At 29.6% G+C, this 16,946-nt stretch overlaps 1 protein-coding gene across 1 annotated transcript; it reads left to right on the forward strand.

Annotated features, from left to right (window-relative positions):
* The first annotated feature begins 14,591 nt into the window (after positions 1 to 14,591).
* On the forward strand, positions 14,592 to 16,681 carry LOC100261156 (chalcone synthase). The gene is made up of 2 exons (XM_002265955.4): positions 14,592 to 15,060; positions 15,562 to 16,681. Exons 1-2 carry the CDS (start codon positions 14,874 to 14,876, stop codon positions 16,533 to 16,535), a joined length of 1,161 nt encoding a protein of 386 aa, XP_002265991.1. The 5' UTR covers positions 14,592 to 14,873; the 3' UTR covers positions 16,536 to 16,681.
* Positions 16,682 to 16,946: the final 265 nt, after the last annotated feature.

Consider the following 16,946-nt stretch of genomic DNA (forward strand, 5'->3'; position numbering starts at 1 on the left):
TTCAATAACTATTAAAAACTTTCACTTTCATACAATCATAATACATAATTCAACATAATTAATACCATAACACTTCTTACTATTATCAACAAGCATCATAACAAGATTTTTGAAACATCAAGAATAAGAAATTATATAAATTAATTAATAATAAGCTCATTAACTAATTACATACAACAAATCATAAACATAACAATACACACGAACACACACAAACACTAACCCCGAGGTATTATTGCAACCTTGGCTCTGATACCACGTTGTCACGACCCAAATTTTGGGCAACCCAAAATCTGACCCATGACCCTAGGTCAAAGGTTTGACCCTAAAGGTTCCTCTTAATCCAAACTAGTGGTAAACTAAAATGCCCTGAATTTTTTTTTTCTAAACATCAATTAACGCAAAACTTCCTCCAACTAACATTCCAACTTATCAAAATATAATAACTACTCAAGAGCAACAAGCAATTTAATATCAATAAGATCTCTAACTAGAGTCTAACAAGGGTGTCCACAATATAGCAAATTTAATTCAAAATACAGTCTATAAATGATTACATAATTTAAAAAAAAAAAAAACTATTAGAACATGTTCCAATAACCCAACACAACCAATACTAACAAAATCCTCTAAGCTACTCCAATATCTCCTAGGGCATCCTCAAGCCCTCTCTGTCCCATCTACTGACCATCAGGAGCTACATCTGTATCTAAAAAGATTTAAAAAATAAGTGAGCATTCCATATTGCTCAATAAGGTGTCTTACACCCAAAGGGTTAATTGGGATTACTAAGGTTCAAGTGAACGCAAAATAAACATTCCACCATAATTGATCAACCCAAACATTTTAATTTCTATAATTATAACTATTCAACAATTTTCAACAATTAAATAAAATGCACGTGGATATGTGACACACAGTCATACAATTCATTATCGTTCTCGGGTTTTCACTGAATGATACGTGTCCGTACCCAAATACACATCCCATTCAGAGTCTTCCCGGGGTAGATTTTTGGGTCTTTCACCCTAGAGATCTCACTCCCTTCTTAATTCACCTTTCACGGGACTTTACCTTTTCTTACTATTTTTTTTTCTTTTTCCATTTCATGCACCTTTCATAGTTTTTATTTTTCCTTCACATAACCATGATGCATATGAAATGCAATGAGATTAATTATCCTCATTCACAAATATCAAATAAAATTCCCACTAATGCAAATATAAATAAAATTACAATATATACCATGATTTCATTGTTTCTCAATAATCCAAATGAATTCCAATAATAAAATAAAAATTATTTCTCCATAATTAAATTACCAAAAACAACCAAATAAATTCTTAATAATTCAAATAACAATTAAACATAATTTCTACCAAAATTCCATTATTTATCAACAATCCCAATAATTCCAACAATCAAACACAATTATTTCTCCACAATTAAATTACCAAAAACAATCAAATAAATTCTCAATAATTCAAATATCAATTAAACATAATTTCCATCAACATTCCATTATTTCTCAACAATCCCAATAGTTCCAACAACTAAACACAATTATTTTCCATAATTAAACACTTCCATTATCACACAAAAATCCCAAGGAAAATTCCTAAATCACCCAATAAACTTTCTCGTATCATAAATATTACCTATTTAACTTCCAACAATGAAATTTATAATTTTTTTAAAGAAAAATGCATTAAATAAAAGTTTTAGGGTTAAGTCTCCCTACTATAGATCAACAATCCAACATTTGAAAACGAAATCCACCACTGTATGAATGTTCCTGGCATCAAGTAGAACTTTCTCAAAATTTCACGTGAAATGGAGCATGTTTGGCCATTGGAACGACCAACCAAAGACGGACTGCAGCACCTTGCCCACAGTCAACCAAGAGCCCCATGTTTCCTTTTTTTTCCTTTTCTCTTTCTTTATTTTTTTTTATTTTCTTTTTAAACGAGCCATTAAAGGCGATAACAACCCAACCCAACAACAACAATATATATATATATTAATTTAGTTTTTTTTTTCAATTCAATTCATTTTTTTCTTAATTCATTTTTTTTACAACACACAAAATAAATTATCAAACACCATTCCAAAAATTTTAATTTTCTCAAATTTATTATTAAGAAATTTAATTTATTTATTTTTACTTAATTAGTTCTAAGAAATTTTAATTATTTCATTTTTCATTTTTCATTTTTCGCTTTTGTATTTTTTTTCACTTTTTGTTTTAAAAAAAAATTCAATTTCTACGATTCTAAGAAATTTTCTACCATAAAGCTGACGTGGCACAAAAAATTCAACTCGTTTAATTGACCAATAAAATATTTCGAATCTTGCCAATCCAAATTTGACACTTGTTCTCCAATCATTTTTATTTTTTATTTTTTTTTCACTTTTCAACCACCGTCCAATAGAAGACTTTTCAAACTTGAAATTCTAACGAGGCCTAAAATACCCGACCATTACAATACTACTAGTTTTTTCAGGCTTCAAATCTTTTCTTCGCACAAAACCAAAAATGTCTAAAACTAGGTTAATCAAGATGAACCTGAAACAATAATCAAGAAATAAAAAAACTCAGAAAAAAGTTCAAAACTAGATATGTATAAAGATTCATTCAAGAAACGGACGGGAAAAAACAGATAGATAGAATGGAAAAAAATTAAAATAGAACAAGTAAAACACAAAAATATATAAAAATGAAAATAAAAAAAAATTGAAAAGAAAGAGCTAACCTGTTTAAATTCTAGTACCTCATTATGATCTTAAAGGAGATGCAAACGATATTTGACCTTATTTGGGAACATTCGTCTACACTTGCCATGATGGCAAAACAAGAATGTTCTGTGATAGTTTCTATTATGAGCCAATCGGGCTTTCTTAGTTCTTTTCATAGTCACATCGCAATTGGGAGCCTTATCTAGGAATGCTCGTCCATACTAGCCATGACAAAAAAACAAGAATGTTCTGTGATAGTTTCTATTATGAGCCAATCAGGCTTTCTCAATTCTTTTCATGGTCATATCGCAATTGGGACAATCCTCCTCTTTCGCCTCTGCTAGAGGTGGAGGATGGGGAGGTGGATTCTGCTACATCAGTGGTGGAAGGACAAGAAGAAGAAGAAGAAAGAGAGAGATCTTTATAGGAAATAAAATGACTTTAGATTTGTTAAAACTTTTTTAACCATTAGTCTGGTTCAATCATTAGGTTGGAGTCATGTTGAGCCGGTCGAGACAATCCATTGGTTCAACAGCTGACAATTAGGCCCAAGCCCACTTTCTATTTTACTCCAAAACCTGACTGGGGATTTGAAATAGGCAAAATGCTTCATGGGTATTTGAACCTGAGTTCATGTATGCAACAATCGATAAAAATATCGAAAATCATAGATATATCGGTACTTCAATTTTACAGATATATCGGATATATCGAAGTTATATCGAGAGATATATTGGAAAAAAAAAATTGGTAGCCTAAAATAGATTAAAAAAAATATGAAAATATTAATAAAAACTCTAAAAATAGTATAATAAATAATAATAGATATTTTAAATTTTTTATAATATATATATATATATATATATATATAATCATATTTGATAATAATATCGTATGCATCCATAAAAAAATGTAAATTTATGAAATCACCTCAAATGTTATTAGACAATAATATTGTGATATTTGATTATAATATATCTTATTTTGAAATTATAATTCATTTAATTTTAATTGTATTAAATGATATAAAATAAATTATGAAATATATATAATTTTTTTAACATTTACATTTTTATATTTAATTAATATATAAATGATATAAAAAAATTGTTAGTAAAATTATAATGATAGGTTTTATATTTTTAGTGATTAATTAAATGAAATTTAAAAATAAAATAATTAGAATTAATTTGTTTATTAAAATTATTTTTTAATATTTTGTTTTGTGATAATTTTACTATATATTTATTTGGTGCCTAGTATTTAACAAATTGGCAAGTCAGTCTAGTGGTTGACCAAGATAAGGACATGTTTGTTTTGGGGTTAGGTGGGGTTTGCAAAGCACGCACAATTTCATATTTTTAAGGCTTTGATCGCACGTAGCTTGCACAAAAATTGTCGATAAATGGGTAAAAATCCGATTTTTTGATGAAAACTTGCCAAAATTTTCCAAAAAATCATCTCTTCGAAATTTCACTTGCCTGTTTCATATCACCAATTGTCGATACACAAAATTTTCATAAGTAAAACACAAAAATAGAGAGAATGGAAAAAAAATTAAAATAGAACAAGTAAAACACAAAAATAGATAAAAATGAAAATAAAAACAAATTGAAAAGAAAGCTTACATGTTTAAATTCTAGTATGATCGTTATGATCTCGAAGGAGGTGAAAACGATATTTGGTCTTATCTGGGAACGCTCGTCTACACTTGCCATGATGGCAAAACAAGAATGTTCTATGATAGTTTCTATTATGAGCCAATCGGGCTTTCTTAGTTCTTTTCATGATCATATCGCAATTGGGGGCCTTATCTAGGAATGCTCGTCCACACTTGCCATGATGGAAAAACAAGAATGTTCTGTGATAGTTTCTATTATGAGCCAATCAGGCTTTCTCAGTTCTTTGAATAGTCATATCGCAATTGGGACAATCCTCCTCTTCCGCTTCTACTAGAGGTGGAGAATGGGGTGGTGGATTCTATTGCATCATTGGTGGGAGGACAACAACAGTAAGAAGAAAGAGAGATATCAGAAAAAGTCAAGAATAAGAAAGAAAATGGAGGATGATGTGGGTGAGGATCTTTATAGGGTATAAAGCGACTTTGGGTTTGTTAGAACTTTTGAAACCGTCGGTCCAGTTCAATCATTAGGCTGGAGTCATGTTGAGCCGGTCGAGATAGTCCATTGGTTCAACGGCTGGCAATTAGGCCACAACCCACTTTCCCTTTTACTCCAAAACCTGACTGGGGATTTGAAACAGGCAAAATGCTTCATGGGTATTATAACCTGGGTTCTTGTATGCAACCATCGATAAAAATATTGGTATTCACGGATATATCGGTACTTTGATTTTACGAATATATCAGATATATCGACAGATATTTTGAAAAAAAAATTGGTACCCTAAAATAGATTAAAAAAATTGAAAATATTGAGAAAAACTCTAAAAATAATATAATAAATAATAATAGATATTTTAATTTTTTTTATAATATATATATATATAATTTATCATATTTGATAATAATATCGTATGCATCCATAAGAAAAATATAAATTTATTAAATTACATCAAATGTTATTTGATAATAATATTGTGATATTTGATTATAATACATCTTATTTTAAAATTACAATTCATTTAATTTAAATTGTATTAAATGATATAAAATAAATGATGATATATGTTTAAATTTTTTAACATTTATATTTTTTTATATTTAATTAAAATATAAATGATATAAAAAAACTGTTAAGAAAATTATAATGATAGGTTTTGTATTTTTAGTGATTAATTAAATGAAAATTAAAAATAAAATAGTTAGAATTAATTTGTTTATTAAAATTATTTTTTAATATTTTGTTTTGTGATAATTTTACTATATATTTATTTAGTGTCTAATATTTAACAAATTGGCAAGCCAGTCTAGTGGTTAACCAAGATAAGGACATGTTTGTTTTGGGTTTGGGTGGGGTTCGAGTCCATACACACAATTTCATATTTTTTAGGCTTTGATCGCACATAGATTGCACAGAAATTGCTGATAAATGGGTAAAAATCCGATTTTTCGATGAAAACTCGCCAAATTTTTTTGAAAAATCACCTCGCCAAAATTTCACTTGCCTATTTCTGATCGCCAATCGCCGATACATGAAATTTTCATCCATGTATGCAACTATATGAGATAATGGGCCACCTAGCTCGATTTGCAACTTTTTCAAAATGAGCATTTAAAAAATATATATATCAAAATAATATAAATAATAAATAAATAAATAAATAATTTTTTAGTTATTAAAATATATAACTATTGAAATCCAAAATAACAAAATTTTATTTTACCTTAATAATTAACGATTACATATTTAATAAAATTAATGAATCTTTATGTTCTTATTATCATAGGTTAAACTATCAATATTAACGAAGATAAAACAAGGAAATGTGCTTAAATTTTTTAATCATTTATATATTTTATGATTTTTATAATTATTATTTTTATTTTAATCATATATATAAATTATATATTTATGATGTAGTCGGTTCAACCACTAGTATGAGACCATTGAATCGTAAATCGGTAACTTTTCGGGTTCAATGACCGGTCTCATTCTAAAAACATTACACCAATTGACCCATTAAGAATGACATTACCATAATTTAAGCTAACTTTAACCTCATTTTCAAATTAGACAACTTTTATTCAGATGCTATTTTATCATTATTTTTATATTATATTTATTTCATGGTTGTACCAATTAAGAATGACAATCCTATAATTTTAGTCACTTCAACCATCTTTCCTATTTTGATACTTTTTTGTTGTTATTTTATTTTATCTTATTTTTATATTATATTTACCAAATTGTCATTCCTTTTGTTTACCATTAAGAATGACATTCGTATAATTTCAGCAAGCTCCAAACCCTTTTTCCTATTTAGAAACTACCACTTATGCCCAGTGTCATATCACTTGCACCCCTTTTGCACGCAGTAAAATGATTTTAAAAAAATGAAAATCCTTATTTTTATATAATATTTACCAAATTGTCATTCCTTTTGTTCACTATTAAGAATGACATTCGTGTAATTTCAACAAACTCCAAACCCACTTTTCCTACTTAGAAACTACCACCTATGCCTAGTGCCCCATCATTTGCACCCCTTTTGCATGCAGTAAAATGATTAAAAAAATGAAACAAATTTTATATGAAGGGATATTTGGTCACCTTTGGAAGTGGAAAAAAAATAAGGAAAAAAAACACGATCTCTTGGAAAGTCCTCCACAACACACATTGAGGGGTTGCCCTAATTGATTCATACATACACGATGTCATTGAAGGAAAAAAAGATAATACACATTTGAAAGAGATTACACTCCTTAAGGGGTTGATCATAGGAGATTTTTCCTTCTTTCCAAGAAGAAAAGTAAGTTTCTTCTACTTTATTTTGATTTTTATGATCATGGATTTTATTTTTCATTCTCTTTTCATTCATTCTTGTTTTTTATTTATTTATTTATTATTTGAAAGAAATTCTGAACATTTTCAATATGAAAATAATTGAAGGATTTTTAGTTAACATTTGATAAGTAATGAGAGCATGATTGAGATCTTTTTTAAAGGGAGATTTTTCTTGTTTGGTTCTTCATTGATGATAGTTGCATGATTGTGATCTTGAAAAAGAGAACTTTAGGTTTATTCTTGATTGATAATAATTGCATTCTTGTGATTTCTTGAAAGAGAAGTTCTATAGTTTTTCTTTCTTTCATTATGGTTGTTTGATATCTTCCTTTTTCATGATTTATTATGAAATTTTGATATTTTTTAATATTTTAGTGGAGGAAAGATATTTGGTTAATTCTTGATGTTAGGATAGAGCCCTTAAAAATATGACATGATGTAATAAATTCAAATTCATTATTTATTTAATGATAGTCCACTTTTACTTTTATCTATCTTTTAAAAAGTTTTATACTTTATAAGCATTTTTGTTTGCATTCTTTCCATTATACATGACTTGGGTGCATTAGGAGTTACATGGAAGGTTCAAGTTAAGGTTTCCTTGCAATTAGATGACTTACTCACAATTGGTTCATGGGTCTAGACAACCCATTAGAGATTGTAGTGTACCACCTCCTAATTGGAGGGAGGGTATTTATTAAAGTTTGTTGGGTTATTTGCTTACAAGGGTCATTAAAAACCCAATTTTGATAAATATAACCCTTTATCATTTTTTTTATCACATTTTGACTAAAATACCCTCATTTTTTTATTGCAATATATATATATATAACCTATATCTAAATACTTGAAATAATTAAGGACATTTATGTCAAAAGTTGATTGTTTTTTCAAGAAAATACATAAAAAAAGGTTAAAATCACAAATATAATTTCATCATTTTTAACCTATTATAACCTATTAATCAAGTTGTTTAGTTATCAATATAAATACATCAAAGCACCCACACATCTTTGTCAATCCTCCACTTCGATTACCTTTTCCACTCTTTATGGCTAAAATACAACACAACAACAATGTGATGCAACTGGAACAGCCTCCTCTAGTGCAAGGTGAGGAGAGATGCGCTTATCCTCGAAGAAAATGAAGAGCAAAGAATCAACAAGACTAGAGCACTTCAATTACTGCCACAAGAACTATATCTTTTGTCACCATGGGAAATGTGGACTGCCATTTCTTGATAAAGTAGATTACAGAGACCATCTATTGAAGAAACACGGTGACAGATGCAGAATTTGATGCAATAAGCTTTCTCTCTTTCAATGGTTTTTCTTTCTATACATTCTATTTTTTTGGTTTTTTTTTTTTTTTTTGCCTTTGATTATTCTTGTATTATAATCCGTTTCTTATTTTTCTTGTCAGGTATGATTGATGAAGCACTTTTAGGTTTCGTTTAATGTCGCTTTAAAGGAAGGGAGAAATCTATAGATTCTTGGCATGTTCTTGTGTTTATGCATTATAAATTCTAGTTCTGCATTTTAATATTATATCTGAATATCTGGAGGGGATTATGCTTCTTGCTTTTCTTGGTTTCAACTCCATTAAAGCAGATTATTGTACCATTCTTTCAAGAATCACAGAAGTAGAATTTGATGAAGGTGCGTAGTTTTAGGTTTCGTTTAATGTAGTTTTCAAGAAAGTGAGAAATCCTTGGAGATGTTCTTGTGTATAGGCATTGTTTGTAGCTTTTCGGTTTTCATATGCATCTGAACATCTGATAAAGTTTATTTTGTTTCAATGCTATCATGCTTCTTGTTTTTCTTGGTTTGTCTATTTTCTGCTTTCTCTCTGTTTTTTTTTTCGAAATTTTGCTCAGTTGTGGAGTTTTAGTTAAGAAGAAACAAGAAACCTATGGTTCATTGTCATATGGGCATTACAGGAGAATTACAGAAATGATATCAGAATGCAAGACGAGGTCGATAAATTCCCATGCACAAGATTTTCTTCATTTTCTTTAATTTTTCGGTTTTGCAAATGATGTCATGATTTTTCCCTTTTCTCTTTCATAATGCAAAAAACTGCTTTTGCTATGGATATGATTAGCTTCTTTTAGCTTTAGTCAATAACACATTAACTTAAACTATACTTAATAAGACATATCTAAGACTTTAGTACGGGTTGAATGCTTAAAATCATATGGGTATGTATGAAGTGTCAAGTTTCACGTGTAAGGGTCATTTTGAAAATAAACTTACAGTGTGTTTGACAGATGAATTTAATTTAATTTAATTTATTAACTATATTAAGTATGTTTAGTATTAGGTTTAATATGTATTTTTTGTTTTATTTGATTTAATTTTTACCATTTTTTTTAAATATAGATGAATAATGAAAAGCATATTTGTTATCCCACTTCAGACTATTCATTTTTGTGTTTTACCTAATATAATCTAAATTGGTTTTTTTTTTTTTATAATTTGTGGAAATGAAAATAATAAAAATAAACAATGCATTTAATAATTCTTTGAACTTCATTTTTTATAATAATAGTACATACATTATTACTTTTTCCATTTTCTTTTATGATGAAAATAGTTTAACTTATTAAATATATGTATTTTTGTAAACCCCCATTTGGGCATGGGTCACCTTTTCTCTATTTTTGCAGATCACATTTTTAGCCAGGCGTCACTATCCCAGCGGGCCACGTGTCACATCCTTAGTGGCCGTAAGGAATCAACCTCACTTTTTGAAGCTACAGTAGGACTTTGACACGTGGAGGAACTTCCTGGAAGGGGGTCCCGCAGGCCGTCAAGAGGGGACAGATTAGAGAGGAAAAGGTGGCTACAACAAAGATCGTGGGGAGGACAAAGAAAAGGGAGAACAGATACGAAAACGAGGAGGATATTTGTTTCTCTAAAAAAGATATTTGTTTTTCTAAAAAAAAAATTTTTTTTCGGAGAAAAAGATATTTTTTCTGAGGGTGACAAAAAGAAAAGGAGAGTTGTTCCATTAGGAGGGGAGGAGGCCTTTTGAAAAAGGGTGAAGAAAAAGAGTTTTTCGGTGGGGAGAAAAAAAGGAGCTTTTCCATTACCTGAGGAGTCTTTAGAGAGGGAAACTCATTGAGAGAGTTGAGACTTGATTTCTTCTTGCTTGAGGAACCAAGTATGTACGCAGTTTACTCCTCGTCTCTCATTATTCATTGATTTTCCATAACTTAATGTTGTTTTGGATGGATGTTGAAGGCCACTGATCTATTTGTTGATATGCATGCCTTACAAATTTTGATGGTAGAACTTTTAGAGAATTTTTTTTTTCATAATCAAGACTTAAATTTTCTTTATCTATTGATGTCTCGAATCATCAATTCATTCGTTTAATATTAAGTACTAGTAAGTTTAAACATGCAACCATTATTAGGATAAACCCCCTTAAACTAGTAACATGATATCACAATTTGATTCATTATATATGATATCTACTAAGTTCTATCCTGCTAGAATTATTCATTTGATTTATTTGAGCATGCATGTCTATATCACTTGTATCATTTTACATGACTTGAGAGCATTGGGAGTTACATAAAATATTCAAATCATGGGTTCCTTACAAGGTGATAAGTTGTTAATGTCTATTTCATGGTCTTTTGAAATCCTTAATCATCATTATTTATCAAGCTCCACATATTAGTTTTATCATGAATTTTTTTTATTTACTTTTAATTCATTTGTCAATCATTTATGCTACAAATTTTCATCACTTTGAATCAATATGTTGAATCTTAGATGACTAATCCTTGCGAAAACGGTCAAACACTATACTATAGGCATTCATTCACAATCAAATGAATAAATATACTTTCAAAAACTATTGCAAAAACTATTTATTATCAATCAAATTGCCAAAAATCATTGCACAAGGAACAATAATTAAAAAAACAATCTAGATACAATTAAATTAACATACCCATATACATTTTTTCTACAACCATCTCATTTACGCACTCTTTATAGTTAAAGTGTTAGACTCAAAAGGAGCCAAGCCAATATAGATGATGAAGACATGCAAGCAAACACATGCTTTTTCTTGATCATCATCTTTTATCAAGGTCCACGTATTAATTTTATCATGAATTTTTTTATCTACTTTTAATTCATTTGTCAATCATTTATACTATAAATTTCATCACTTTGAATCAATATTTTGAATCTTAGATGACTAATCCTTGTGAAAATGCTCAAACACTATACTATAGATATTCATTCTCTATCAAATCGATAAAAATACTTTCAAAAACTATTGCTATAATCGTTTATTATCAATTAAATTACTAGAAGTCATTGCACAAGCAACCATAATTAAAATAACAGGATGGAAACAATTAAATTAATTAACATAGCTATTTTTGTAGAAATCACATTTACCCACTCGTTTTAGTTAAAGTGTTAGACTCAAAAAGAGCTAAACCAATATAGATGATGAAGAAATGCAAGCAAACACATCCTTCATCTTAATCATCATTATTTATCAAGCTCCATGTATTAATTTTATCATGATTTTTTTTATCTACTTTTAATTCATTTGTCAATCATTTATGCTAAAAAATTTCATCACTTTGAATCAATATTTTCAATCTTAGATGACTAACTCTTGCGAAAACGGTCAAACACTATACTATGGGCATTCATTCTCAATCAAATGGATAAAGATACTTTCAAAAACTATTGCCAAAACTATTTATTATCAATCAAATTGCCAAAATTCATTGCACAAGGAACAATAATTAAAAAAAAAAATCTAGATACAATTAAATTAACATACCCATATACATTTTTTCTACAACCATCTCATTTACCCACTCGTTTTAGTTAGAGTGTTAGACTCAAAAGAAGCCAAGCCAATATAGATGATGAAGACATGCAAGCAAACACATGCTTCTTCTTGATCATCATCTTTTATCAAGGTCCACGTATTAATTTTATCATGAATTTTTTTATCTACTTTTAATTCATTTGTTAATCATTTATGCTACAAATTTTTATCACTTTTAATCAATATTTTGAATCTTAGATGACTAATTCTTGCGAAAACGGTCGAACACTATACAATAGATATTCATTCTCAATCAAATGGATAAAGATACTTTCAAAAACTATTGCTATAATCATTTATTATCAATTAAATTACCAAAAGTCATTGCACAAGCAACCATAATTAAAATAACAATCTAGAAACAATTAAATCAATTAACATAACTATACACTTTTTTTTTTCTTTTTGCAAATATCTCATTTACCCACTCATTTTAGTTAAAGTGTTAGACTCAAAAAGAGTTAAATCAATATAGATAATGAAGAAATGTAAGCAAACACATGCTTCATCTTAATCACCATCATTTATCAAGCTTCATGTATTTATTTTATTATGAATGATTTTATCTACTTTTAATTCATTTGTCAATCATTTATACTACAAATTTTTATCACTTTGAGCCAATATTTTAATGTTAGATGACTAATCCTTGTGAAGATGGCCAAACACTATATTGTAGGTGTTCATTCACAATCAAATGGATAAAGATACTTGCAAAAACTATAGGTATAAATGTTTATTATCAATCAAATTGCCCAGTCATTGCACAAGTAACGATAATTAAAACAACAATCTAGATACAATTAAATCAACATAACTATATATACATTTTTCTTGCAATCATCTCATTTTAGTTAAAATTTTAGACTCAAAAGTAGCTAAGCCAATATAGATGATGAAAACGTGCAAGAAAACACATGCTTCATCTTAATTATCATTGTTTATCAAGCTCCATGTATTAATTTTATCATGATTTTTTTTATCTACTTTTAATTCATTTGTCAATCATTTATGCTACAAATTTTCATCACTTTGAATCAATATTTTGAATCTTAGATGACTAATCCTTGCGAAAATGGTCAAACACATGCTTCATCTTAATCATTATCATTTATCAAGCTCCACGTATAAATTTTATCATGAATTTTTTTTATTTACTTTTAATCCATTTGTCAATCATTTATGCTACAAATTTCATCACTTTGAATAAATATTTTGAATCTTAGATGACTAATCCTTGCAAAAAGGGTCAAACATAATACTATAGGTATTCATTCTCAATCAAATGGATAAAGATATTTGCAAAAACAATGTCTATAACTGTTTATTATCAATCAAATTGCCAAAAGTCATTGCACAGGCAACGATAATTAAAACAACAATCTAAATACAATTACATCAAGATACCTTTATACAGTTTTCCTACAACCATCTCAAATACCCACTCATTCTAGTTAAAGTGTTAGACTCAAAAGCAACTAAGCCAATAAAGATGATGAAGACATGCAAGCAAACACATGCTTCATCTTAATAATCATCATTTATCAAGCTTCATGTATTAATTTTATCATGATTTTTTTATCTATTTTTTATTCATTTGTCAATCATTTATGCTACAAATTTTCATCGCTTTGAGTTAGTATTTTGAATCTTAAATGACTAATCCTTGTGAAAATGGTCAAACTCTACTCTATAGGTATTCATTCTAAATCAAATGGCTAAAGATACTTGCAAAAACTATTTATTATCAATCAAATTGCCAAAAGTCATTGCATAAGGAATAATAATAAAATAACAATTAAATTAACATACCTATATATATTTTTTCTACAACCATCTCATTTACCCACTAGTTTTAATTAAAGTGTTAGACTCAAAAGGAGCCAAGCCAATACGACGAAGACATGCAAGCAAACACATGCTTTTTCTTAATCATCATCATTTATCAAGCTCCACGTTTTCATTTTATCATGAATGATTTTATCTACTTTTAATTCATTTGTCAATCATTTATGCTACAAAATTTCATCAATTTGAATCGATATTTTGAATGTTAGATGACTAATCCATGTGAAGATGGTCGAACACTATACTATGTGTTCATTTTCAATCAAATAAATAAAGAGACTTTAAAAAACTATTGCTATAATTGTTTGTTATCATTCATATTGCCAAAAGTCATTGCACAAATAATAGTAATTAAAACACTAATCTAGATACAACTAAATTAGCATACCGATATACATTTTTTCTGTAGCCATCTCAACTACCCACCTCAAAAGGTACCAAGCCAATATAGAGGATGTGGACATGCAAGCAAACACAACTACATGCATTGATAATATTCAATGTGTTAGTTTAGCATGATTGCTCAATTAATTTTGTTAGGAGTGAGGCTTTCTCTAATATGTGTCATACCACATTTGTTTCATAAACAACGAATGTGGCAGTATGTAGCACAACATCAATGGATAGTGGCCAGTAGACCAACCTTAACATCATAATCTAGCCATGAAGGGTAGATTGATCAATGCCATAGAGGCTAATCCTTAGAGTTGTTGTGTAGTTGTATCAATGGGTGAATGTAGTTATAGTGCTAGAAAATAGTATCCAACACATTGTCTTTGAGTGACTTCCCTTTCCGTGAAGCGTAATGGTATGGTTTGATTAATGTTATGTTGTGGGCTCCGCCAGTGCCCACCATATATTCTATAAATTCTTTTCCCTTGATTTGAACCTCCCTCCAGTACTTCTATTTCCTTTCGTTTTACAGCTTAGTTTCATAAGCAGTACTGATCCATGGCCTCAGTGGAGGAAATTAGAAGACATGCCCAGCGGCCCGCGGCCCGCGGCCAGGCCACCATTCTAGCCATTGGCACAGCACTCCCGGATAACTGCTTTCCCCAGGCTGAATTTCCTGATTTTTTCTTTCGGGCCACCAAGAGCGAGCACTTGACTCAATTGAAAGAAAAGTTCAAGCTGATTTGTAAGTCTCTAATATTATAGTAATATGATGCTCACTGAATGCATATGTGTGCAATGAGACAAAATGAGGCAATTTATATATACGAAGCAATTGAGACTCTTGAAGATTTATTTATTTATTTATTTTTTATTATTTATGAAATGACAAAATAAAATCAGCATTTTAAGCATTAGAAAGTATGAAGAAAATAGAAAGGATAAATTAATATTATCTTAAAGGGAGGTCTCTAAATTTCCTTATTAGACTTTCTGCAATTGAGGCCAGATTTTATATAGACCACTCCATGTTTATTCATGTTCAATGATTGTTTTTTTTTTTTTTTCAAGTTAAATTAATTTATAAGTTGCTTAATTTTAGTTTTGATATGAGCATCATTTCAAGTGTTTAAGAATAGTTCTGCAATTGGAAGCTATTAAGTTTAGACCATTGCTAGATTTCTTTACCAAGTTAGTGGAAGTGTTGCTCTATTGAAACATAATGCCCATTAAACACTATTTTCAGGTGAGAGAACAATGATTAAGAAACGTTACATGCATCTGAATGAAAAAATGATTAAAGAGAATCCAAATATAGGCGCCTCCTTGGATGCTCGTCAAGATATTGCCAACGTTGAGGTACCAAAACTGGGTAAAATTGCAGCAGTAAACGCCATCGGAGAGTGGGGACAGCCCAAATCTAGGATCACACATCTTGTATTCTGTACAACCACGAGCTTACACATGCCTGGTGCCGACTATCAACTTGCTAAGATCCTAGGTCTCGAACCAAAGGTTAAACGGGTGATGTTGTACCTTCAAGGTTGCTTTGGTGGTGGGACTGCCCTCAGATTGGCTAAAGATCTAGCAGAGAACAACGTAGGTGCCCGTGTTCTTGTAGTATGTTCTGAAATCATAACATCGACTTTCCGTAAGCCTTCTGAGATCGAAGTAGAAAATTTAGTAGGCCAAGCTCTTTTTGGTGATGGAGCCGCAGCTCTAATTGTGGGATCAGATCCAGATACCTTAATTGAACGACCATTATTCCAGCTCATCTCCGCAGATCAAATGTTTATCCCTGATTCAGTGAATGCAGTTGAAGGGCATGTTTGTGAAATGGGCCTTGTTGTTAATTTGGCAAAAAATGTGCCAAACCTAATTTTTGAGTACATAGACAAATGCATGGTTGAAGCTTTTGGTCCCCTTGGTATTAATGATTGGAACTCATTATTTTTCATCGTTCACCCAGGTGGTCGGGCAATTCTTGATCAAATTGAAGCAAAACTCAGCTTAAAAAAGGAAAAACTTGAAGTTAGTAGGCATGTGCTAAGGGAGTATGGAAATATTGTGAGTCCATGCGTGTTCTTTGTCATGGATGAGATGAGAAAAAAGTCTTTCAAAGAAGAAAAGGCTACTACAGGGGAGGGATTGGAGTGGGGTGTTTTGTTGGGGTTTGGACCAGGCTTGACAGTGGAGACGATTGTGCTACGCAGTCAGTGACCATCAATCATGACTGATTTACCAATGAATAAGGGTAGAACAACAGAGATTGTTATGAATTGTAATATGATTAAGGTTCGAGAGTGCCATAAATTATCTTCTTCCATGTTATCTTCAAATAAATGAACAAATATGTTTTCGAGTTTGGTCAAGTTAGATAGGTTAAAAGGGTTAGGTAGGTCAAAGTAATTGAATTTTTATCTATTAAATAAATAATTAATTCTAAAATTAAAATCAAATTTTATCGACTTAATATTAACTTAATCTAAATGTTACACTAATATGCACTAAAAATGTATCAAAACCAGTCTACAAAACTAGTATTAATAATTATAAATTTAACATCTATTTCACTAAATTAATAATTATAAATTTACTGACCTATAATGAAGGGGTAAAATAATGTTATCC

This window comes from Vitis vinifera, chromosome 16 (genome assembly GCF_030704535.1).
Source record: "Vitis vinifera cultivar Pinot Noir 40024 chromosome 16, ASM3070453v1".
Taxonomy (NCBI): domain Eukaryota; kingdom Viridiplantae; phylum Streptophyta; class Magnoliopsida; order Vitales; family Vitaceae; genus Vitis; species Vitis vinifera.

Excerpts from the sequence above, each read along its gene's own strand:
- LOC100261156 (XM_002265955.4), top strand. The coding sequence starts at position 14,874 with ATGGCCTCAGTGGAGGAAATTAGAAGACATGCCCAGCGGCCCGCGGCC. Across the intron at positions 15,061-15,561 it reads AGAAAAGTTCAAGCTGATTT|GTGAGAGAACAATGATTAAG; the intron begins GTAAGTCTCTAA and ends CACTATTTTCAG.